Source organism: Pogona vitticeps, chromosome 5 (genome assembly GCF_051106095.1).
Source record: "Pogona vitticeps strain Pit_001003342236 chromosome 5, PviZW2.1, whole genome shotgun sequence".
NCBI lineage: Eukaryota > Metazoa > Chordata > Lepidosauria > Squamata > Agamidae > Pogona > Pogona vitticeps.
In genome coordinates, this window is record NC_135787.1 from 171,634,032 (window position 1) to 171,660,004 (window position 25,973).

The 25,973-nt window shown below is 39.8% G+C and overlaps 1 protein-coding gene across 1 annotated transcript in view; it reads left to right on the forward strand.

Annotated features, from left to right (window-relative positions):
• The first annotated feature begins 2,503 nt into the window (after positions 1-2,503).
• STAB2 (stabilin 2) overlaps positions 2,504-25,973 on the forward strand; it is a 101,487-nt gene continuing 78,017 nt past the window's right edge. The window contains exons 1-10 of the mRNA XM_020804396.3: positions 2,504-3,301; positions 6,243-6,376; positions 7,542-7,657; positions 11,568-11,653; positions 12,032-12,101; positions 15,851-15,946; positions 18,020-18,145; positions 20,032-20,228; positions 20,671-20,804; positions 22,133-22,266. Of these exons, the coding sequence (XP_020660055.3) occupies positions 3,218-3,301; positions 6,243-6,376; positions 7,542-7,657; positions 11,568-11,653; positions 12,032-12,101; positions 15,851-15,946; positions 18,020-18,145; positions 20,032-20,228; positions 20,671-20,804; positions 22,133-22,266 (1,177 nt within the window). The 5' untranslated portion in view covers positions 2,504-3,217. The remainder of the gene's footprint in view (positions 3,302-6,242; positions 6,377-7,541; positions 7,658-11,567; positions 11,654-12,031; positions 12,102-15,850; positions 15,947-18,019; positions 18,146-20,031; positions 20,229-20,670; positions 20,805-22,132; positions 22,267-25,973) is intronic.

A 25,973-nucleotide genomic window follows, 5' to 3' on the forward strand; every position in this document is an offset into this window, starting at 1 on the left:
AATCAGACATATTAAGATGTCGTTTTGAGGTAAGAGGCTACAGAAACATTCTGCTGACAAGGATATTGTCAGATCTCGTGTGCCTGTACTGGAAAACTGATGAATAAGACATCAATGAACTTTAGATAGCTTTGGCTGCATTGGTTATCTTAAAACACATAGAAGCCCCTGAGATTTCCAGCATCAAAGGCTCTTCCTGTATTTTACACATTCACTGCTTGTAGCGCTGCATCTAAATTTAACGGAAAAGATGGAGAGATGACACAGAGAGCTGGGAATATATTTCCTAATACCACTCCTGCTCTTCCACAGTGCAGCTTTGCCAATGGTCAGCGGTGCCAAATTAAAGTGATATACAGTTGTGTTGTTCAGTTTTTATAGCAAAGTTGACTGTGTCGACAATGCAAGGAAGCAGTTGTTTAGTATTAATTATATATATATATAGTATAAGGTAATTTATTACCCTGTTCAGTAGCATTCCTGTTCTTTCAGTCCACTGGTCATCTCCAAGTGAATAGGGCTGGTGGAAGCTAGATAGTGGTCGTTTCAGCCTCTAAGGACCACTTTCCCAGAAGCAATGAATTCCTGTGTTGAGCTCCTACATTGTGTAGAGTTGTAATAAAACAGTAGGCACTACGAACAAGATCCTGTTGTGGAAAACCATGCACAAAAAGGCTATAATGCAACTGGTTTCCCTCTTTCCATTTGCCATTCAGATCCAGGACCACAATGGGGTACCCCAGTGGTTCCCAGCCTTGGGCTCCCAGATGTTCTTGGACTACAACTCCCAGAAATCCTGGCCAGCACAGCTAGTGGTGAAGGCTTCTAGGAGTTTTAGTCCAAAAACATCTGAAAACCCATCATTTGCCATACTACTGAATGAGAGGGAGGATAATGGACAGACTGCTGATGAAGTAGATTTCCTTGCATAATTGTCCATTCGTGACTGTGGCAAATACTGTAAAGCTAATTTTGACCCAGCAGTGTCATATAGGCCCATGTTGTCTATATTTTATGTTGAGCAAACAATCCTCTTGCATAAAATATGGTTCTGTATCTGCTGTCTTGTTAATTTGGGGGCAAAAAGTTTCATGAGAATTATAGTTTTCACATGTTTTACAGAGGATCATGTATCACATTATTAGTCTTCTCTTCCCCATTTTTAAAAATAGCCTGAGCTGTTTAAAGTCCATCTGAATTCCTTGTCTAACACTGTTTATCCTGTTGTCAGGGGCGTGTATGCCAAATTTCTTACTGGTACTGTATTACAAAATGCAGAATGTTAGTGCAAATGGGAACACATAATCTTCACTATTAGGATATATTACAAGGTGTTCCAGAAACCAGTGATTGTGACTGGTGTTCCTGGTTAGGGCTTCACTTCTCAGTTTTCTTTTAGGATATGTCGGTAGAACCTAATTTATATAGTTTATAAAGTTACTTTTCAGAGGAATGAACATAATGACACTTGCTGAAATCAACTATAATTGATCCGTGGTTGAATGAATACTGTGCCAGGGAACCGAGTTTTCCTGCTCTTCTGCCAGAGGTACATTTATTTTGAGGTGGATGTAGAATCAATTCATTGGAATTGCTCTCACATACAGTATGTGAATGCCCCTGATAGGAGCAGAAACACTTGCTCTTGCTCGCCTGCTCCTTCACTAGTTAAGGAAAAATTTAAAGATGTCTTACCAGGAAGCTCTGAAGTGGAGACAAACTTCCCTTTGCAAGTACGACAGTGCTAAACTCTGTCTTCCAATACAAAACTTAACACAGAATAAACAATACCATTAACGACTATAAAGAAACACAGAAAGCCATGGGTAAAATCACTGCTAGCTAGACTAAATTAATGTCATCCAGATAGCAGGAAAAATGCTAGTGTTATTCCAGGTATTTTTATACAAACAAATATTCCATCTGGAGAACCCTTAAAATTAACTATGTCTTTGTCTCATTTACCTCTAATGGATTTTTCTCTTAGCAAATTTTTCAGAGCTCCAGTCTGTTCTTAACATGTTAGTTTCCATGCACAATTGAAGGTGCTGGTTATTACCAATAAAGTCCTTGATGGTTTCGGATCTCAATACTTGTCAGAATGTCTGTCCTACAGAACAGCTACCCCTCCCACTCTCTCTTCATAGTCCATGATGTTAAGAATAGCGACAATGAAGGAGGACAAGAGAGGGAGCATTAGAAATTGTGCTTTCTCAGTTGTAGTCCTATCTCTTTGGAACAAATTTGCAATAGAGGTTGAACAGGCTTCTTCCCTTCAGGTTTTTAAGGAACTGGTGAAAACTCAACTTTTTAAAGTGGCTCTTTATTAATGTTGATCTGAGGTTTTAGTTGTTTCAACTGTTTCTTTCTATTTAAAGTCAAGTTTGCTTGTGGCAAGGGACTAATTATTTATTGATATAAATTGGATGATTGTATTGTATTGGGTATTGTTTGACTTGATTTGCCGTCGTAAATTGGCCAGGGAGTGCTATGCACTATGGGGCAGTACACAAGTTAAATCAACAAACATAATCTTTGCAAAAGTAGCAGGCCTAGTTTAATGAATCTTCCTTTGAGGTTATCATGTCAGCATATTGCAGCAAGAACAGCACAGTCTTATGGCACCTTAAGGCGTGACACATTTTGATATAAGTACTCATGGGCTTCAGTTCACTTCCTTCTAAACAAATGGATCCTCATTCACAAACGGTTATGCTAAACACAAATTTGCTTGTTTTTGAGGTGCCACAAGATGCTTTCTTGCCTGTTCTATGATGGTCAGCCTGCGATTCATTTGTTTAAGGAAAAAATATTGGATGACCACATCAGCCTCTTTCAGAACTCATGTCACTCATGTCCAGAAGTTTATCTTCTGCCACCAGTCAGTGTCCTTGGACTGATGCTGTCAACAATGCCCGAGATTGTGGGGTGGGAATATCTGGAGGAAGGAGAATTCACACAGTAGAGTCTGGCAGGATGCCTATTAGGAAATGTTGCTGTAAGCATTCTCACCCATTCTATGCATTTGGGCAGCCTTTCCTGTCTATGGTCAAATTTCACACACTTCCCATTCTTTGCTTGCTTCAGGAGACACAGAAAGAAAGGTATTTTCCCTGATCTACATGGGTGGTTGTTTAATACGGCAGGTGAATCGAGAACAGCGGGATTTTGAAAATTTGCTACAACACAAGCATTTATCAACAGCCATTAATTCAACATGAGGAGGAGGCACTTGGCAATCTTATTCCTTCTGTCATCTTCGATGGTGAATATCTTCAGTTTATTGGAAATCAATGAGCAGGTAAGAAGTACATTTACTTTTATATGGTGACATGTTAATATCTGTACTGATTGCCAGTATAAATATTTGATGATGGAGATTCACCTCATCAACTGGTAAGAAAGTTAGTTGGAAAGCAGGGATAAATCCAATATTTATCCCAACTAGAGTAGACCTACTGAAATTTATGGCAATTGTTAACCACAAGTAACAGGTGTTCCATTGCTTTCAGTGGCAGCACTCCTGCCAGGAGAAATGTTGGATGTAGCCATAGATAGTAGCTCTGTTCTGTTATTTGGAAACCATGTAGAGCCAACCCATAGACAATGCCTACCCACTTTCCATTATCCAATTCCTGTGTTAATCTGAAGTAGTCTATATACTGATTATTTCCATGTGAAGCTTGAGGCTTGAGTTTTTGCATGGTTCCTGATCACATATGCAGACCGTATTTTTGGAGTATGTTTCTTTACACATAGATAGGTTCCATACACATGCGCTAATCAGCCTTGTGGAGACCCACACTGAGGACAGTGGATGTAATCCTACTTCCATCTCAATTTATTGACTATTCCTGGATTCAGATGAAAATCCAGAACCAATGTCAGTGCTTAATTGGTAAAAAAGAAAGGGCTGCCAATTATTTCCAACCTGGAAGTACTGCCAAATTTCTTCCTTGTCTATCTTTAATTCTTGTAAAGCTTAGTGAAGATTCTGTGCAAGTGCATGCATGCTTAGCGGTGCAGAAAATACACATAATCTGAAATATTTTCATTCCAGCCAGCCATAATAATCCTAGGACTTTAGTATGGATACTGAAATAAGCTCTAGAGCTCATTCTTGGCATCTCTTGGTTGGTACTAAGCCAAGTGGTTAGGTCTGCTGCTCTCACCCTGAAAATGTTTTGGGTTTCTAAGGCAATACATGGTTGTAAGTCTTTTCGAACAGAATGAGACACACTTCTGAGAAAAACTGCAAAGCAAAGTGTCCTGCTTATATGCCATCCCACAGTGATTAAAGGAGTCTCTCTGGGCAGTTTACAATTTAATTACACAGGCTACGCATTCCCGTCCCCCAGCAACCTGGGTATTCAGTTTACCAGCATTGGCAGGATGGAAGACAAAGTCAACCTTGAGCCAGCTACCTGAGCCTATAGGGATCAAACTCAGGTTGTGAGCAGTTTTAACTGCAGAACCACAAGTCTCCAAAATGCATAGGATTGGATTTAAAAATCTGTTATCATTCATTCATTCATTCATTCATTCATTCATTCATTTGTTTGTTTGCTTGTTTGTTTTTACCATGCCTTTCTCCTTAAAAAGGACCCAAGGCAGTTTAGTTCATTAAAAGCCAATATTTAAAAGCTAGAAATAGTAAGTGTACAAATATTTTTAAAGAAATAAAAAAATATATTAAAAACTATTAATTAGAATCAATACTAAAAATACATTTAAAAGCAACAAGGAACAGCAATTCATTTAAATGCACCCAGGAACAACAATCCATTTAAAAGCCTCTCTCAAACAACCAATCACTAAAGGAAAGTGTGCCTACAGAGAAAGGTCGTCATCGGCTTGAGGAAGAACAGCAAAGATGGGGTCAGCCTGGCCTCCCATGAGAGGGAGTTCCAAAGTTTGGGAGGAGTGTCAGAGAAGGCTCTGTCTGGTGCACCTGTGAAGATTGTGGGACAGAGAGAAAGGCTTCCCCAGTGATCTTAACACCGAGGCAGGCTCATAAAGGGAAAAACAGTGCTTGAGAGCCTTGTGGCACAGTGGTTAAACTGTAGTACTGCAGCCAAAACTCTGCTCATGATCTAGGTTCAATCCCAGGTAGCCAGCTCAAGGTTCACACAGCCTTCCATCCTTCCTAGGTCAATAAATTGCGGGAGGGGACAATGTGTAGCCTGCATAATTAAATTGAAAACTGTCCATAGAGTGTTTTATGCACTACGAGGCTGTATATAAGCAACAATTTTTTTTCTTTGAGATAGCATGGACCCAAGCCATTTAGGACTTTATAGGTTTGGAGACTGTTGATCAGAGGCTCCAGAGGAACTGGATATCCAGGACGATAAATTGTTTTCCAAGGTTGCTCTTTGCCTCGTGGGGGACATCATTTTGAGTGCAAATACAAGTTTCCATTCCAAGGCAAACTTGCAATGTTTATTCAGTCTACATTCATCCTATCCAAAAACTTGTAGTCCACCCTCCTGATGCTTTTGCACTGCACAAAGCTGCTAATAAAGAACTTGGATATGTTTCTTTTTTAGATGATCTCTCAGAATCCCCCAGTCAGTGTCACACGTAACTATGTTTGCTGGGGGATTCTGGGAGTTATTATCTAGGGAACAGACACATTTCTACCCTGAGCTAACAACAATGTAAAGCAGCCATAGAACACTGTATAAGTACATGTATGTGTGTGTGTGTTGAACATGTGAAAAAGAGTGTAATAAAACCACAGAAATAATGAGCAGATAGAACTGAAGTCATCAAATAAAGACTTGCTTGTCCAGCAAAACTGAACACAAGCCAATGTAACCTTATTGCAGAGTAAGGCAGAGAAATACATTGAGGTGTTGGTGTTTAATAGACTGTCCATGTCTGAAACCACATTTGAGTAATTTTATGATCCTGTGTTCCAGTTGCAATCAGAGTAGGAATTGAATAGAACTGACAGGGGAGTTTATTCACCTGATCACAACTGATTCAACATGCCAACTCTAGTTGCAACTTATCTTTGGATTTCAGCCACTGTTTCAGTTGTTGCTAATGTTGTTCTCTCATGATGTAAACAGTTCATCCATGATCTTGCTTCCAGCTGCCTTATGAGGGTAGATACTTGGAAGGTGGACTAACAATCTATTAAATCAGATTAACAGTTAAACGAATTCCTGAAATCATCCAGTATCTTATGCTGGTAACCTCAAATGTTTCTTTGCTGTCTCCTTCCCCCACTTTAGAGGAAGAATAAATGTGATGAGAAGACACTTGTTAGCACAAAAACCAAATGCAGATCTTGTTCTCTTAATTACGAAATCCAGTGCCCTGAAGGTTATACCAAAACCACCAATAGCTCTGGGATACGGGATTGCAGGTAATTTCTTCTGTGAATTGACTGCAAACATTTCCTATTCTGAAAATGAGGTTTTCAGTCTGTATAAGCTGTATTCAAACAGCAGTCTTTGAGAAGTGCATTGAGCTCCAGATTCTGCTTTTCAGCCTCAGAACGTTCATATGAAATAGTTCCTTTTCAGATATTTTATGCATTTATTACAAACATATGTGTTGGTGGGTATCAGAGATGGCCCAGTAGTTAGGCACAGTGGGGCAGTGGCCTCAAGCAACCGATTTGGAACATTGTGATTGTGAAGCAGCAGCAGATTGTTAGCTACTCAATTTCCTATTACTGTGTTTTTACTGCTACAAATGGGGAGACCTGCTTGTGGAATTTTCTGCCTCAAGGGCCCAGGTTGACTTTCTGTACTATGCACCTCACCCTCAGTGACTGCAGGAAGGCATAATTTCATCTTCTCTTTCACACAGTCAAATGTCTCAAGTCCATCCAGGACGGCATCTCATTAGCTGACTCAATTTGATGATCTATGTATTTACTATATGGACTGACATGGTCCCCACACATATAAATGTTTGCACAGATTATTCCTTTGGGAAGTTCTGCAGCTCCTGATCAGAGCTTGAAAAAGTTACTTTGGTGGACTTCAAGTTTCAAAATCTTCCAACAAGCATTGCTACCAGGAACTCCAGTTCCAAAAAGCAATACCAGCTGCGACTTTAATTTCAGAAGTGCTATGAATCCACCTCCTGGTTTTAGTCTGCACTTTATTAGAGTTATACAAATTTCTGAATATACTTTTGGAATAGGGTTCAAGACCTTGGGAAAATCTGTGAAGTAGAGACTAAAACCAGTCTATATTCACAGTGCCCCACAAAAACAGAGTAACTAGCTACTACTTGTTCAAATGTCAGTCTTCCAAGCACTGCCTCTGCCCTTCACCTGTTCATATTGTTTGAAAGATTTGAACCTATTTGGCCAAATGCATAATTGTTCCCCTTTCAGACATTCTGCTCAGCTCATCAGAGTCTCTACCAGGGGAGGGCAAACTGATGGAATCCTGCTGGCTTGCTTGTCTCTGCAGCTCCTTCCATGCGTTTTGAGAATGGGTGGAAGTGAGAACCTAAATAAGGTGACTATAATACATTAAAGGATTCTAACACACCCCTCAATCCTTTTCTTGCAGATACTACCTTGAAATCAGGACTTTCACGCTCTCTCTTCCAGGGTGTCGGCATGTATGTATGAGGGAGTTTCAGCAGTCTCAGTGTTGCCAAGGATACTGGGGGGCAGACTGCCTAGGTAAAAAAAAAAACACCATAGTGGCACATATTCTTGTGGCGACCATGTTTTCCTTTCTTTCAGAAATCCATATTAGCTATTTATCCTTTTCTCCCTCCCCAGATGTTCCATTCAGAGGTACCCTTTCTTTCACATTCAGGGAAAGTGAGCATTTACCAGGAAAAAAATGCAACAGTAAAATGCTTTTTAAAACATTTGGGTAAGCCCATAGCGTATACTCAGCCAAACGTCATGGGTTCAATCCTTCAAAAAGACTAGATAAATCACCTGCCTATCATCTGAGGGAGCTGCTGCCCAGTCAATGAACAAGCCATACTTTCCCAACATTCAGTCTTCCAAATGTGCAGAGCACAACTCCCATCATCCTCAGCCAGCATGGCCAGGCATCTCTAAGCCACCCCTGGTACACCATTGGCTTGTTTTGTGAATGATATCATACTATATTTCTGAATCTGGGTACAACTATAAAGGTAAAGGTTAAGGTTCCCCTTGACAATTTTTGTCCAGTCGTGTCCGACTCTAGGGAAGATCCAAGCCAGCGTTTTGTCCGAAGATAATCTTCCATGGTCACCTGGCCAGTTGGACTTAGACACGGAACGCTGTTACCTTCCCACCGAAGTGGTCCCTATTTATCTACTTGCATTTGCATGCTTTCGAACTGCTGGGTTGGCGGGAACTGGGACAAGCGAAGGGCGCTCACTCCATCGCGTGGATTCGATCTTACAACTGCTTGGTCTTCTGACCCTGCAGCATAGGCTTCTGCAGTTTAGCCCACAGCGCCACCACGTCCCCCGGTTACAACTACCTCATTAGAAAAATCTCCATGTCTATACTGAAGGGGCTGGTTCACATAGTTGCTTTGTAATTGCTTCACGTAATTGCACAATCACTTTGGAAGCTTATCTTTTACACATGATAGCATTTGATCAGGATTGAATCTGATTGTGCTGGTTATAGGATGGCCAGATGAAAAAGAAAGAACCTGGCAGTTTTTTAATAATAATAATAATCATTATAATAATCATGTGCTATCAAATCAATTCTGATTCACCCTTTTCAGGGTTTTCCAGGTGGAGAATACTCAAAAGTGGTTTACTATTTCTTTCCTCTGGGACTGCCCTGGGATTGTGCACCTTGGCCAAGGCTGGTTGTACATTTAGGAGAAACACCAGGGAATTGAACTCCCAACCTCTTATTCCACAACCAGATACCTAAACTACTGAGCTATCTAGCCAGCTAGTCCTCTAATGTAGCAGTTCTGTTTGGAAGCAAGTGCCATGAAGTTCAGTGGAATTTATTGCCTATGCAATTATACTAAGGACCGCAGCCTCCACTTACAATCATGTGTCCTTACCATGGAACACATCCCACTAAATTCAGTGGAGCTTTCTTCTGTATAGAGAAATATAGGATTACACTGCTAGGGCCAGAGAGGTGGTAACAAAGCCTAAATTTTTTTCATAATGTGAAGTACAAGAGGAAATGCTTTGTTTGCCAAGTATAACTGGAGAACAATGAGGCAATAATGCAATCGTGTGGTCTGTCTCTCGGTTGGAATTTCAAAACAAGAAATCACAAGGAAACAGAATCAAAGTGTCAGCAGCTTTCAAAGGACAGGTTTCTTACTCTTTTTTGTCTGTGACAATACTGATTATTTGGACCTATTCTAATTCACATTTAAAGCTAGTATAAAGACTGAAACAGCCTTTGCTCATCTTTATCAATGACATGTTGAAGAATGGTCAAGGTGAATGCACCTCTCGGTAGCTTTTAATACCAGTACCTTCTGACTTGTCTGGTGGGGTTCAGTTTAGTGGTCACGGTGTTATGGTGCTTTCCACCCTACTGGGAGGTCAGTTTCAAAAGGCAGAGCTTGGAGACATGCGCTTTGCACCAAGGGTAGGGTGACTAAATCTGTCTTGAAAGGTACTCCCATTCCATGTAGACAATGCTAAACTGACTAGATGAATATTCTGATTCAGTGTTAGGCAGCTTCCTCTGTTTGTGCATAAATTTCTGAATGGATGTTTGAGGGGTGCAAGTGGGGATGGCTGAAGGTAAAAAAAAAAGAAGCCTATCCAGAAATACTTGGGAAAGGGCATCTACTAATTAGGAAGCTGAGATTTTGCATTTGTTGTTGAGTGTGGAAACACAGATGGTGTCAGTAAACAAGAGTACCTTTTACCTCTCAGCATGTCAGCTTTCCAGGGAAAGTGGACTTAGCCCATAGGTTCATTCAGACAAGACTGTTGTAATGTACTCTGCATATACAGATGCTTTTCAAGATGACGCCAAAAATTCAGCTGGTGCCAAACATAGCCACTAGGATCCCTTGTTGGGATTTGATGGGTTGGATCATATCATGCCAGTTCTGTACCAGTTCACTACAGATTTTGATTTTTAATGATTTGGTTGAAGAATGGTTTAAAGAATTGTTTACTAACCATATGCTTTTGTGTTAAGATTGTCTCTGGAATGTATTCACGAAGGCTTTCATGGCCGGGATCTAATGGTTGTTGTGGGTTTTTCGGGCTCTTTGGCTGTGTTCTTAAGGTTGTTCTTCCAAACGTTTCACCAGTCTCTGTGGCCCGCATCTTCAGAGGACAGCACTCTGTGCTCTGGTGTAGTTTGGCTTGGGAGTGCAGTATTTATGGCTGTGATATAGGCTTTTGTCTTTTTCTGTAGATGGGTGATTAGTGTGTCTTGTTGTGGGTGTATTGTTGTGCTAAGGAGAAAAGATTATCTGTCACTGTGGTTGATGGTGGAAATCCACAAGCACCAGCAAAACTTCAACAAAAAAGAGGAAAGTGTGAACATCAACAAAACTTGGCTCCCAGCTCTCAAAAATACAGCGTGCAAAAGGTCAACAAACTCCACCCAGCCACAAGGACAGGGGATCACTACACACAAAAGACCATTTGGATCTCCATCAAGCAACAAAACATTATGATCAATTTTGGAGGTTCCCCATTTTTCTTGTTGGAAAAACATCCTTTCTGATTTCACTTAATCAACAGCATAAAAGTGTTCATGGCAACTGATGAAATCTAAAGCTTAGTAGCCTGGAGTTGGGGTGAAAATCAGACAGAAAGTTGGAGCCGAAAGGGAACTAAAGGCCAGAACTAGTTCTTCCTTCTGAAACCCAGTTGTCCATTCACCAAGCTTTTTTTTAAAAAAAATGTGATTGTTCTACACTGCCAAGGCATTTCCAATTTATGAGATCCTGATGAATTACCGTATTTTTCTGTGTATAAGATGCCCCCATGTATAAGACACCCACCACTTTTCTAACCCAAAATTAAGAAATCTAAGTGTGGCTTAGCAAGTGTAGGGGGAAAAGGATCAAAGCGGTCATTTTGATCCCTTTCCCTCTTATACAGCCACGGGATTCCTTTGATTCTTTTCTCCTCCTTTTATTAAGCCCCATGGGACTTAGCAAGCAGAGGGGAAAGCAGGGATCAAAGCAATCCTGCAGCACTTTGATCCCTGCTTTCCTTTTGCTAAGGATTAGCAAGTGGAGGGCAAAGCAGGGAACAATTTGATCCCTGCTTTGCCCTCCACTTGCTTTTGTACTCTCCTCAGCTTACTCCCGTTATACGACGAGCCTCAATTTTTAGTCTAAATTTTTAGTCTTATACATGGGAAAATACAGTAATAGCCTGTATAAGGTAATTCAAAGCTATAGCCCTTTAAAAATGATAACAACCTCACCCCTTGTTACCTGGGCAAGTGGGCTGAAAGCAAAACAAAGTCTGACTAGGCTAATATTTTAGTATATGATTAATTAGGAACCATAGTTCCCATATAGATTCTTTGTTTTCAAAATGCTAATCTGATTTTGAACAGATTCATTTAAGATCACATAAAACACATTGTCATTAAGCTAAGTTCTCTGGTTGCTTGTTTTCAGAATGTCCAGGTGGAGCGCTATCACCCTGTAATCACAGAGGACATTGTTTTCAGGGTATTATTGGAAATGGAACCTGCACCTGCCAGGTATGTGTTTATTAGTAGTAATGGTGGTGGTCATGTAATAGAAGTACTGGAAATAGCACAATATCTGCAATATTACTGCTGATGGAATCTGGCACAGAAATAAGGACTGTGTGTGTGATGGGGTTTACTCAAAATTACAAACATAAGTGTTAGAACGGACCTCAATAAAGTCATGAACTTTAACCCATAGCAGCAAAGGTAAATCATGGTCCTCCAGTAATTCTGCTGCTACACTTTTCCTTTGTGGTTGGAAAGGAGTTCTTTTGAAGATTCATGTCTGGAAATGTCTGGAAAACTGATTCAGGATTTCAGCTTTGCCTCATTTTCACTTGTTTCTGCTTTCACAACCATGCTTATTCCTAAATTATGGTTTTATAGAAAGGATTCGGTGGGACTGCCTGTGAAAAATGTGCCGAAGACCAGCTTTTTGGACCCAACTGTACTTCAGGTACGTCTGTTTTAGAAAAAACAGAATAAAATTGCTCTCAAGTGAACGTTGCAGGTTTATTACTTGGCGCTTACAGCAGTTACTTGCTTGGAGCAGTTTCCAGATTCTCTCAGCATAGCTGGTGTCCATAGGATGACACTTTCATAATGATGTATGATGTATATACATCACTACAGTAAATGTAATACTATCAACAACCAAATCATATATGTTGCTCATATCCAAAAACTGCCTAATAAATAGCTCCCTTTTTCGAAAGCATGTTCTTGAAATGAGTAGAATCCATGATCTGACAAGTCAAGTACTGTATGTGATCCAAAGGATTCTGAAAGCTAGATAATAGAAGTTAATGGCAGATAAGAGGCCAAGAAGTTATCCACTGGTTGTTTGTAATAGGAAATACCTGAGAAGTACATCAATGCATCCAACTATAATGCTCAGCTCCAACTACATCTGTGTGTTTCCAGTCATGTAGCTATGCTATCCCCCTGTTTTTCATCCATGGTTGTGGGTTTTTCGGCCTCTTGGGCCATGTTCTGAAGGTTGTTCTTCTTGACGTTTCGCCAGTCTCTGTGGCCGGCATCTTCAGAGGATTGGAGTAGGAACTCTGTCCATGCTCTGTTCCTACTCCAGTCCTCTGAAGATGCCAGCCACAGAGACTGGCAAAACGTCAGGAAGAACAACCTTCAGAACACAGCCAAAGAGCCCGAAAAACCCACAACAACCACCAGATCCCAGTCGTGAAAGCCATCAAGAATACATTTTTTTCCATCCATGTTCACTTAGAGGAGCAGTGGGGTAGAAAATAGGTACAGTGATATTTTGCTTAACATTATTTCACTACACTTAGTACTGTTTCATTATAACATGCTTTTCACCACCCTCTAAAAAGTCAGTCAGTCAGACATTCTTTGGTAGGAGCAACCTGCCCCCCTCTTTTCCTCCCTTCCCTATTCTCTCACTCTTTTTCTCTCTGCGTGTGCTTACCACACACCTCCCTTTCAGACATACTCTCTCAGACAAAAACACACTCACACCATATTTACACACGCATGTGCAGACAGCCAAATGAGCAGACAGTTGGTAGAGAGTTCTCCCACAGCCGCTCCTCATTCGCCAACTCCTCCCCATGTGGTTAAAAGCTGCAGAGGAATCACATGTATGAGGCAGCTCCGGAGGTTCCTTTTCTCTTTCTCCTTCCTTTTTTTGCCTCCTTTTTGCCTTCTCACACATACAATCCTATTTTTAATCTCGCCTTCTGCTCTTCTCCTCCTCCAGTGCTGCAGACTTGGAACTGCCGAAAACTTTCATTTGTATATTCTCCGAGCCAACAAAATACTGTATAGAGTTACCGTATAATGTTCCCATTTACCATTGTTTTTGTTAGCACTCCATATATTCTAGGAAAATATCCTGAGTGCTAACTGGAGTATTGCTGAATGAATACATGGTAAAACTGGGTTTTGTTTTTTTAAGTGGGTGGGAGTTAATCCTGACACATAGCTGACTGTGAGCAAACTGCTTAATGAAGCTTGTTTCATTCATAACTGAAATTGGTTGTGTTTGGCCACTGTGTTAGCTCTTCTGAGCAAATCCAGGTTTTATATATAAATCAGATTATCTTCTTTACTACCATGTTCCCCCGAAAATAGGACAGGATCTTATATTAATTTTTGCTCCAAAAATGCATTAGGGCTTATTTACAAGGGATGTTTTTTTCATGTATACCAATCTACATTTATTCAAATACAGTCATGTCATCTTCTTCTGGTGGTTGCACAATGGTGGAGGGCGGGGCTTATTTTGGGGGTAGGGCTTATGTTACGAGCATCCTGAAAAATCGTACTAGGGCTTATTTTCAGATTAGGTCTTATTTTCAGGGAAACAGGGTAAATGTGAGAGGCAGGGGTCTTTTCAAACTCTATCCAGAGACACCAGGTGAATAAATCTTTACAAAACATGTGCTTCAATCCTGAGCAATATTTTATTTCTCCTAAAACACAAATGTAGGAAGCAGCCTTATGTGGACTCAGACTATTGGCATACCTGTCTAGTAACTGAAATGCAGCATGTCTCCAAGGCTAACAATAGACACTTTTCCCATTACCTATTACCTGGCCATTTAAAGGAGATGCTAGACAACTGAAGTTGGGGCCTTCTTTGTGCAAGACATACTATCTTCCCTGAAGTATGGCATTTTCAAAACATATGGGAAGGCTTTGCAGGAATAAAGCCACTGCAAACTAAGTGCATGAGCCTTTTCTCAGATTCTTAGTTATAGGAATGTTTCCTGTAGATAGCTTCTGTTCTAACTATAGAGGAAAACTTCAGGAATCAGGATATAAATTAGTGGGTACAGACATGCTGAGAATATACTGAAGACATTTCCTACAGATATTTCCTATGCAATGCAGCTGAAATATTTTGTAAACTACTTCTACTTGGAAAAGAAGTAGGCCTCAATCCAATTGGTAGCACAAATTTGAGTAACCCCATTAAATGCATGGTATTTACATATATATCGTCACATCATTCAGCAATTGATTCAGCTAATCTACTCTAGCTAGGAATACCAATTTATTGTAAGCCAGAGGACATCATGTTCAGTTTTGAATAGTCTAGATCAAATCTCATTCAGCCACATAGATCTGAATGAAGAACTCTCTCTTGGTGTTACCTCTTCACCTGCAAACACAAGTTACTTCTTAAGGTTGTTTAATACATCCATTCATAGTAGAGGCAGTGGTGCCTCGATTTACAACCATAATCCGCTCCAGAAGATGGGCGTAACTCGAAATGGTCGTAAATTGAAGCACCATTTCCCATAGGAATACATTGAAACCTCGTTAATCTGTTCTGGCCAAGAAAACAAACTTACAAATAAACAGAGCAAGCCCCATTGTAATGTGATGAGGCTGAAAAATAATCACAAAAAAAAACCCACACACACGGACACACAGCCGGCCCCATCGGGATGCAATCGAGCTGGAAAAAAACCAAAAAACGCCACAGCACAGAAAACATAACCCCCCCCAAAAAACCCAAACCTACCCTGCAAAACAAAGTAAATGTACTTACTCAGGAGCAGAAAGCAGCACCAGACAGTCAAAAGCCTTCTCCAATACACACTCTCTAACCATTTAGGTGAAAGAGCTACAAAGAAGCTCTTCACCGACCAACAATTAGTACCAACATTTGAATTCCCCGCCTTTTTCCCCTGCCTCTTTTCTGTTTGCAACTCAAAGCTCCAGCCGCAAGTCAAAGCAAAATTTTGCGGCTGGTGCTGGTCGCAACTTGAAATGGTTGTATGTCAAGACGGTCGTAAATTGAGGCACCACTTTTTATATAAAAGATACAAATAAATACATAAACAAACAAACATTGTGTAAAGTTAATGATGTCAAGATAGTTCAGTACAATGAACATGATTGATATCCTGGTTGGAAAAAGGTAAAATGTTTAGGATATGCTTTAATGCTTTTACTCCTAGCAGCTCTAAGTATAGCTTGCAGCATGCTCCTGGGTATAGTTACACACAGGTTTAATAATAAGTGAGCAACTGTGTATTTATCTGCTATCTTTGTATTGTGAACAAAATCATTGTGAGACTACGTGGGGAGAACAGGTCACCACAGTCATAGGAATTGTCTTTTCTTCCACATAGAGACCCATGATGATTGAAATGTATTTTTTTTGTACTGAAATATTGAACTAAATATATTGCTAACAATCACTGACTTCATTCATAGTATGCAGCTGTGTTCATGGAATATGCAACAACGGGATAACAGGAGATGGGAAATGCACATGTTTGTCTGGATACAAAGGTCCTGGCTGTGACCAGCGTAAGTAAAATGTTTGGGCTCATGGACACAAATAACACTTCTTCTATGGCAGCTGCAATGATCCAAGTTAACAAACGATTTTTTTTCATAGTTCAATATGCCATTCAAAAGACTAGGTTACAATAATGTGCCGTGTTGGCCTTTGGAATGGGAGAGAGTACCCTTCTGTGCAGTCCGGAAATTCAACTCCTGTAATATCAGCAGCGATATTCTATTTCCTTTCTTTAAAAAATCTAACAATATAGAGATAATAAGCCTTCCTCTAACAAAAGTCAGTTCCTGGCTATTCTCTTGGCCTAATACCAATTCTAGCTGGCTGCATAGCTCAGCGGTTTATTTATTTATTTATTTATTTATTTATTTATTTATTTATTTATTTATTTATTTATTTATACCCCGCCTATCTGGTCGGTGAGGACCACTCTAGGCGGCTAACAACCATAAAATGATACAATAAAAGTGTAAATAGGCAGTTCTAAATAATAAAAGCACTATATTACATTACACGATACGCAAAACAAAAACAGTAAGAGAGGAAACGGGGGGGGTGTCAAGAGGTATGTGATGGAAAGGCCTGCTGAAACATCCAAGTCTTTAATTGCTTCTTAAAGATACCCAGTGAGGGAGACCCGCGAATCTCAGGAGGTAGACTGTTCCAGAGGCGAGGAGCCACCACCAAGAAGGCCTGATTTCTTGTCTTTTCCTTCCGGGCCTCCCTCAGCGTTAGGCTCCTCAGCCTCACCTCCTGGCTCGCATGACTGACATGGGTAGATCTTGGTGGGAGTAGGCATTTAGGTATCTGGCTGCAGAGCCCGAGGTTGGGACTTCAGTTCCCCACTGGGCCTCCTGTGAGTAAAGCCAGCCCATGTAGCCTTCGACAAGTTGCACAGTTACAGGGTGCTTCCAGAAGAAGGGAATGGTAAACTACTTCTGAGTATTCCCCGCCTCAAAAACCCTGAAAAAGCGTCACTATAAGTTGAAAATGACTTGACAGCATATGATGATTATTATCAATTTATTCCTTCTTCTTCTCTTCTACTTTGCAAGTTGTGTGGTTGAAAGAGCAGGTCACTCATTCCTTCTGTTAATTTTGGGATCCCCCTGTGCTTTTTTTGTGGTATGTAACATTACATGTGTAAATGGTTTTCTATGTGCATAGGGCTACATTCATGAAAATTATGCTTTTTAAAAAATCAATTCAATGTTACCATAAATTTTCAAAAAATGCAGATATACAGGAAACATCTCAAGATATATACCAAGACAATAAAAAGCTCTTGTAGGCTTGTATTTTTACCTATCATATTTTGTGTGCTAAATATGTATTTTGAAGTATGTACAGTACCAAACTTCTTAATTCTAGCTCCTAGTGATGCCAATACCAGAACCTTCTATTTTTCTTCCCTTATTGTCTCTCATTCAGGTGGTGGTTACTGTTTGGTTCAACAGACATTTTAAAGTAGAGACAGGAAATCTTTGTCCCTTTTTATGTTTTGATTGCAGTGCCCAGAATTCTCAGTCAACCTGGCCAATAGCAAATTATTATTGGGAGTGATACTTTTGTGGTCTTCTAATGCTTATCTGGGCACATTAATGATTTGGAAAGATGATTGTCCAATGCAGTGATTCTTGGGTCCCCAGATGTTCCAGACTTACATTTCCAGTAGCCTCCACTACTAGCTGTGCTGGCCAGGATTTCTAGGAGTTGTAGTCCAAAAACATCTGGGGACCCAGGGCTGGGAACCACTGGATTAATGTATTCAGTCTGCATTCAGCACAGTAGTCAAGATTTCAAATCCACCCATATGTTTTTGTTATGTTCTAGGTCAGTGATTCCCAGCCTAGAGTCCCCAGATGTTCTTGGACTACTTTTCCCAGAAGGCTTCACCACTAGCTATGTTGGCAAAGGCTTCTGGATTGTAGTCCAGTAATGTCTGGGGAGCTGAGTTTGGGAACCACTGTTTTTGGTGATGCTTTATGACATGTCTACAACTTTACTTAGGCAGATTTATGTGTCCATTCTTGCCTCTATATAATTCCTGGCGTTCTTTTGTTCTGTTTTGTTTGTGGCAGCAATACCTGAATGCCAGGCCTTGCAGTGCTCAGAGAACTCCAGATGCTCTGTATCCACTGTAGACGGAAATCAACTAGAATGCAAATGTCTTCCAAATTATGAAGGAGATGGCAGACAGTGTGAACGTAAGTAACTACACAACCAGATGGGACCCTTTTAATTGCAATACACATGAAATATTGTTTACATGCTCTTCAATAAGGGATAGGAAAGAATTTTATTTCAATGTATTCTCAACCTTTGGAACACAGCCAAACAGCCTGGAAAACCTACAGCAACCAAATTTATTTCAACTTGGTTTTTCAAAGTTCACAGGTTTTATTGTATTCCGTCTGGGGGGTGGAATTGAGATTATAATATTTTTAATCCGGGAGATATTGAAATTGAGACATTCATCCATTTAGGCCCAAAGATTTGAGGTACTGGCTCATGAAGGTCTGGCTTTAAATCTGCATGTTTTCAGTGATGTTAATGGGGAATTAATGTTGTTTCCTTTCTTTTCCTGAGATTCATCATCATTAACAGCTTTGTGGCTAGCAGGCAAATGGGCCTGCTCTATGCTGTCAATTGAATTCTGTTTATTGAATTTGGGAGATGCAAAGAGAGAAGGATTTCTGTTCCATTTATTTCAGAAGAATTGATTAAAACTCACAAATTCCTTTATGTATGGAAGAGCTAAAACATGAGGTCTAAAAACACTGGAGGGTAGAAATAAATGAAATTGAGAGATTTTCCTACCTCTACATTATTGGACTGATGGACAGGATTTCACAGGGTTGATGCCTCGGCTTCTTTCTGCAGAATATAAATGGCCATTTGAAAAAAGTGGGGACCTGCTGCTTTGTTGCATGCTGTTATTTCCTATTTCCATGCACTACAGGTAGGATATGATCAAGGGGAGAGGAGACTGCAATCCCTTCCATACCCCCCAATTCTCAGTAGAATATAGTGGTGGAGAGAGGGGACATCTCTATCAAAACTGTATAAGAGTGCAACCCCAAGCCAAAATGGCTGAGGGCCAGCTAAGTTGATGCAGTACCATCTGAAGTTGAGTTGAATACAAATGACAAGAGGTGTTGGAGATTACAGTACTTTGACCTACAGTACCTCCATCTTGACATAATAGCCATGACCCAGGGCTGGAGAAAATTTGGATTTTTTTGTGATTCAGCTTCTTACTCACCATGACCTTTCTCCACCTCTATTTTGGCTTTTCTGGTGGCACAGTGGTTCCCAGCCTGGGGTCTCCAGATGTTCTTGGACTACAATTCCCAGAAATCATGGCCAGAACAGCTAGTGGTGATGGCTTGTGGGAGTTTTAGTCCAGGAACATCTGGGGACCCAAGGTTGGAAACCATTGTTCTAGCAGATCCTTCTGCCAGCAGATGCCTGTGATTAGTCAACACTAGGAGGTTCTGCTGGCAAAAAAAGCAATCATGCCAGCACAAGGGGGCTCCTGCTGATGCTAAACACACTGCAGCAAGTGCACCATCAAATTAAAATGATGCTCTAAGTAAGCCCCCAGTGTAAGCTTCTTTTCTCAGCAAGGACTGGTAGTCAACAACAGCATGCTTGCACACTTGTTGGTTACTGGAAAACAAGCCCAGCCCTGCCACTGGGCAGAATGAAAGCACCAACATGTCCTTTACCCCAGGTAGAAAAATATCTTGTGGTCTCCATCAAGGAGAGATAGCCTGTTCTCTCCATGCTTCATTTTCCTTTCCAGCAGTGTCCTCTAGTGAACTGCCTAATAGCCACTATTTCATGACAGCTACTTGGAATGGAAATTGTCAGTGTCATCAAGGTATGAAACAAAGAAGATCTTATCACTCACCTGTTTCCCTCAGTTTCTGATCAAGTGTGCAAAAAAAAAAAGGGCGGGATTCTTCTTAGCACTCTGCAAAATTGTACGAGTTATAAATCTTTATTTGATGCAGAAAAATGAATACAAATCATTGTTTAAGTCTCCTTTCTCTTTTATATTGATTTACTTTAACATTTCTCCTATAAGCTATCAACCCATGTGCAAAAAAAGTTTGTGATCCTCATGCTGATTGCTTCTACCTGGGACCCAATCGTCATAAATGTTTATGCCAATATGGTTATAAAGGAGATGGCCAAGTTTGCATTCCAATAGATCCTTGCCAGACGAAATTTGGTAATTGCCCTACAGAGTCTACAGTCTGCAAATACGATGGGCCTGGAAAGGTATGTTTACAATTGAAACAAATGTTGGCTGAGTTGGAAGGAAAACGATGAGATACACACACACTCCAATGTGGCAGCCTTTTATGGCTATGTTTTATTATCCATTTTAATTACAAGATAGCTGGCTGCTTGTTTTTCTCCAATATGCTAGCTTCCTGTTTTTTAAAGTCAGGAAAAGCTTCCTAACTGTTAGAGCAGTATGGCAATGTAACTAATTACCTCAGGAGGTGGTGAGTGCTCCAGCACTGGAGGCATTCAAAAGAAAATAGGCAATCTTCTGTCACATATTCTTTGATCTGGATTCCTGAATTGTGCAGGGGGTTGGATTCAGTGACCTTACAGGCCCCTTCCAACTCCATTATTATGATTTGATGATTGTGTGATTTTTTTAAAAAATGTGATTTCCCCTACCTGAATATCCTCTTCTTCCTCTCAATTTAAGTCCCACTGTGAATGTAAAGAGAATTTCAGAAAATATGTACCTGGACTAGGATGCAGTATGACAGACATCTGTACAACTAACAATCCCTGCCATAAATATGCTGAATGTGCAATGGCTGCACCAGGACAAACTCTGTAAGTTGTTAATCTTCTGTTATGTTTCTCTAAGGGGTAAACTCATTAGACTATTTATAAATACAGAGACTCAACAAAATTGAGGTCATACTGGAACACTGAGTGGAAGGCATGGAAGAGTAAAATGGTTAATATGCCCCTCATAGGAAGAATTATTCAGTTTAACTATTTCCATGTATGCATTTCCAAGAGACGTTGCACTTAACATTGACTAGACAGTGCTAATTCTTTGCATACCTTTCATCTGTTCATGTCAAACACACTGATGGGCTCCTGCCTCAGTATTCTGGTGAGAAAACAAACATGAAGGTAGTTTCCTATTATTAATGTATCATAAAACTCCAGATGGAGCAAACCAGGATTTCCAGGAAGATTCTACCATTTGAGGGAAGGAAGCTGGAGGCAGGAGAGCTCCAAGGGAGACATACTGTATTTTATCCTGACATCCATTCCCAGCTTTGTCAAGTATGGTTAATGAAGCCGGACATCTTATATCTAAACTAGCCCATTGTTTCTTCTTATTGTAGTTGTTTCCAAGACACTGTATTTGTTGTTCTGCAATGATTTCTGCCATTTTGAGTTGTCAGGTTTCACTTTGACTAGGTTTCAAAGGCTTTTAAGCATTTCTTAAGTAATAACATTGCCTTATGTGACAGGAAAAATGGTATCTGCTAAATGTCTCTTTGATACATGCTGATGTCTCATTGCTGGGGCTATGACTATGGCCTGGAGAATGTTCAAGGCAGTGAATTCTAGTGCCTAGCTATGTCTACTATTTGTTCTTCTAGTAGACACATGAGAATAGCCTTAGCTGAGGGATGAGGCAACCAGCACACAAACAGTTGGCAGAGACAAAAAGGCCCTGAGTTATTCTTTTGCAGCTATCCCAGAGAATTCTGGTCACTGTGCAGATACAAGCCAGTCAGATAAACGATCTGGGGGATATGTCAATTAAATAGTCACAACATGATAGTCATAACATAACATTCCAAAATGTTCCAGATGATGACAGTTTTTCCAATTATTTTGAAAGCACAAAAGTAATGAATCCTATATTAAGTGTCTATTAAACTAGGGGTTCTCAGTCTTCGTAATCACATTATCAAAGACTCAGTCCCACAGGGATGAACATACAAATCCCACTTTTCCCAAGAATTACCTTAGTGGGTTTAAAGGCATGCTTATATTATATATATAATTTTTATAGTATTTTTTAGGGACACCACAATGGCAATAGTATTCTAGAAGGGCCACCCAAGTTTAAATCTTACTATATTAGTCAGTGTATTGTTTAGCTCAACTGCAATACGTGTTGTTTTTCTACACAGATGTACCTGCCAAAAAGGATATGTAGGTGATGGATTTATATGCTATGGAAACATCATGGATCAGATTAGAGACATAGATGGCAAACCTGGAGGACAGTGGCAAGGAAAACTAATATCTGCTATAGAACTTTTTGGTATGTAGATGCGGTCAACCAAAAAAAAGCAAAAATGAATAAGTAGCTAGTTTTAAAACACTCTAAAATGTCTGAATGATAGCAGTTTAAAAAGGTATGTATCTTTAAACCTCATTTTAAGTCCAAACAGCTTTATTTTTAAGTACTTATAATAATAACTTTGATAAATTATGTGCACTTCTCTTTTGTGTTTTGTCTTTTGGAAAAAAAACCCTACGAGTTCTTCAGATTTATGTATTGAGGCATCTGTGATGAAAATGTAAGGACATGCTATTCTCCTTATGAGTCCATCTCTGCATATCTATAATGTCAGAATTGTGGTGAATCACAAGGACCATTCCAAGGAATTTCTATCCTTCCACTTCCCTTTCTATAGAGTAACTTGTGCAGTCATGGGAAGATTCAAAGTTAGAGTAGGTATCCTACAGAGAATATCTTACAAGTAATATGCTATACGGTACTTAACAAAGTGACAGTGTACACACACAACTTAATATACCAAAGCAACAAACTCAGAGTCTAGTTCTTCCCAATAATGAGAAGTTTTAAAGGTACACACATTCTCTTTGGCTGATGAAAACCTGGTAACCTTCACTTATAGCTAGAGGTGGCTTGTGGGGCAAGCAGGCATTGATGCCTAACCCAGAAAATCAAGATGTTTACACACACACACACACACACACACACACACACACACACACACAGAGAGAGAGAGAGAGAGAGAGAGAGAGAGAGAGAGAGAGCCATCTAATACTGATTGTTTTTTAATACCAGTCTTCCCAAATAAACACATCCACTTATGCAATAACCATACAGTCAGTCCTATTGAATTCCAGGGTATCAACTTTCTCTCCTTGCAAATATCAGATTAAACTAGAGTTTCTGGTTCCATCAAGTATGCAGTGTCACAGATCTCTTTTGTGATTTAATATTAATGTGCCTCTTTTATTAGTGCAGATGGTATTGCTTCATGAGGAATGGAAGGAAAAGGCTTCTTTGCTTGTAGGGGAAACAGGATGGATGAGAATGGGAAAAGGAAACTGCTGATGGGAGATAACAAGGAATCTCTCCCACTATAATTAGCTGTTGTGTTTGCATAGTTTCCAAGACTGTAGCATAAAACTTTCCAAAATGCAGGGAGTCAGAATAGATATGTTAGCTATTCCAAAGTTTGGGTGGATGGAGCCCTTTTGTCAGCAAATTGTACTTTAACTAATGACTTTAGAAAACAAGGCTTCCACCTGATGAGTATTGAAATGTGCTAGAAATCTAAATCTGCCCGAAATGAAATCCAAGATATAACAAGACTCCAGCTGTTCTAATAAGTTGCCCCATTTGTGGCTTGACTTCCTCTGTACTGACTTGCTTGCAAGAACAATGAGATAAAATTCATGTACTACATTGTAAGTATTAGATGCCAAAATGTCTACATTTTCAGATTCCACTCACACCCATGATGAGAGTGCCTTTACCTCTCTCTCTAGACCGAATGTTAATCTCCTGGATGATCTTTCTTACTGCTTTTCAATATCATTGGAATTTAGCCACAATCCACTCAATCTTTACAAACAGGTACCCCTTGAAGGGGTGTTTTCATTATTAGCTGATGCGGAGGAGCATTTGATCATGAGTACTTATTAAGACCTCTTTAAACATAAGACCAAAAGGAGGGACAGCACATGGACTGGGATGTGACAGGGGACCTTATTATCCAAATATTTGGGGGAAGGAGGCACCCCCTAACTCAGCCATCAGCTGCCTTCAGCCAAAAGCATGAGATATTGAATGAATCATTTACAGTAGGTACATATTTTAAACCATTTAAATAGGAACATGAAGGAATTCACGACTATGGCATATGGGGAGGAGGATAACCCTTTCCTCCTGTGCTACAATTTCAACAAAGGTCACCCCACACATACTAAGCACTCTGACATGGAGACTTATATGTAAGGTTTGATCTTGAACTCATCTGCCTAAGTGTGTATACACATCTCCCTATGGATCCATTGCTCTCAAGCAAAAGGCATAACTCCAGCTGGATCAAAGTAAGAGAGTTTACCACTGCAAATATGATTTGGACTTTGGGAGAAAATATTGAGATGATAGCATTACAATGATCAGTGGAATTTTCTTTAAGGATTGCAAATCAGCTTACTTCTCTTTGGTGACTGATCATCAGAAGAAATAGTGGAGTTCATTTGCAAGTTGATTGTTCAGACACAGCAGCTTTGATATAAGGCATGTCTGAAGTGATAACATTTTTTTCACCTTCAAATTATGAAGCTGCCATTTTATCAAGTTTGTCCTTCGGATTTAAGTTCCATTGAGTTCTGCTCCAACTATAGCAGCAATGTTTTGCACACTTATGAGGGAGTAGGCTTCACTGAGTTCAGTGGGACTTATTTCTAAGCATATCAGGCCAAAACAAAAGGAAAATAAAAAACAAAAGATGACAAAATATTATGGCACTTGAAGGAATAACTGTTCTATTTTAATGTGAGCTTTCATGGAACACATCCACTTCCTCAGACAAAAAGAAGTAGAGTTGTCCACAGAATCTCACATTAAACTATAGCAGTTAGTTTTTAAGGTGCCAAAGCATTTTTGTCTTCTTTATTTATTTTTGTTCTGTTTTAGCCTAATGTGCTAGCATAGACTAATGTAGCTACCTTTTCTGAACTTACTTCTAAGTAGACAGCCATAGTAAATGTCGACATATGACATAAATGTTCATAGGACACTTCATTTCCATTTCTTTCATATGACATAAACCCAGTATTTTCTTTCATCACACATTGCCCCATCAATATCCCCTACACATAATCCTTCCCCCGAAAACCTACTATAGTTTCCCAGTGCTTTGGAGCAGGACTTAAAGGTACCAGGGTGGGGGGACAAGAGAAGTAAAGGAGATATACTGATTCTGGCAGAAGCAGTGTGTACACCATTGGCTTCTGGCCATTATGTCTAGAAAAACATTAATCACACATATGGTCACACTGATTACGAGCACCTTCTTATCAAGAACATACAAAATGTCAAATTGGATCAAGTCAGATCATTGGATCATCTGACTCAGCTCTATTCTGAATAGTAGCAGATTTCAAGTGGGTTTTTTGTTTGTTTGTTTGTTCAGCTTTATCTGAAGTGTGGGGATTGAACCTGGAATCTTCTGTTTGTAAAACTAGTATTCTGCCACTGATCCACAGCTTTTTCTCATCATAAGCTCAAATATATAATTCCATTTTGTCATTGTAGTTTCCTAACTCTGTATTTGCCAACGCTTGCACTTCTGATAGTAAACTTGCCACAGCATAAAGCCCACATTCATTTAAAACAATAGTCCTGATTTCCTGTTCTAATCTCAAACTGCAAATGTCAGGAACATTTGTTATCACAGCTTGTACTAGACATTACATTTTGAAAGCTAAGTTCCTAAAGCAATTTACGGATGTCTTTACCAGCACCTCATACAAAGCCAGAATATTATTTGGCAGCCACTGTAGGTAAACTATTTTTATGTTATATGTAAACTGCCCAGAGTAGACACGTTCTAGATGGGTGGTATATAAATCTAATAAATCAATAAATAAATAAACAAACAAACTAAAATAGGTATAATACAGCCTGTCTCCAGAAACCGAAGGAAATATTTGATACCAGCTAAAGATTCCAAACAGCCATCAAAGGAAGCTCCATGTAAT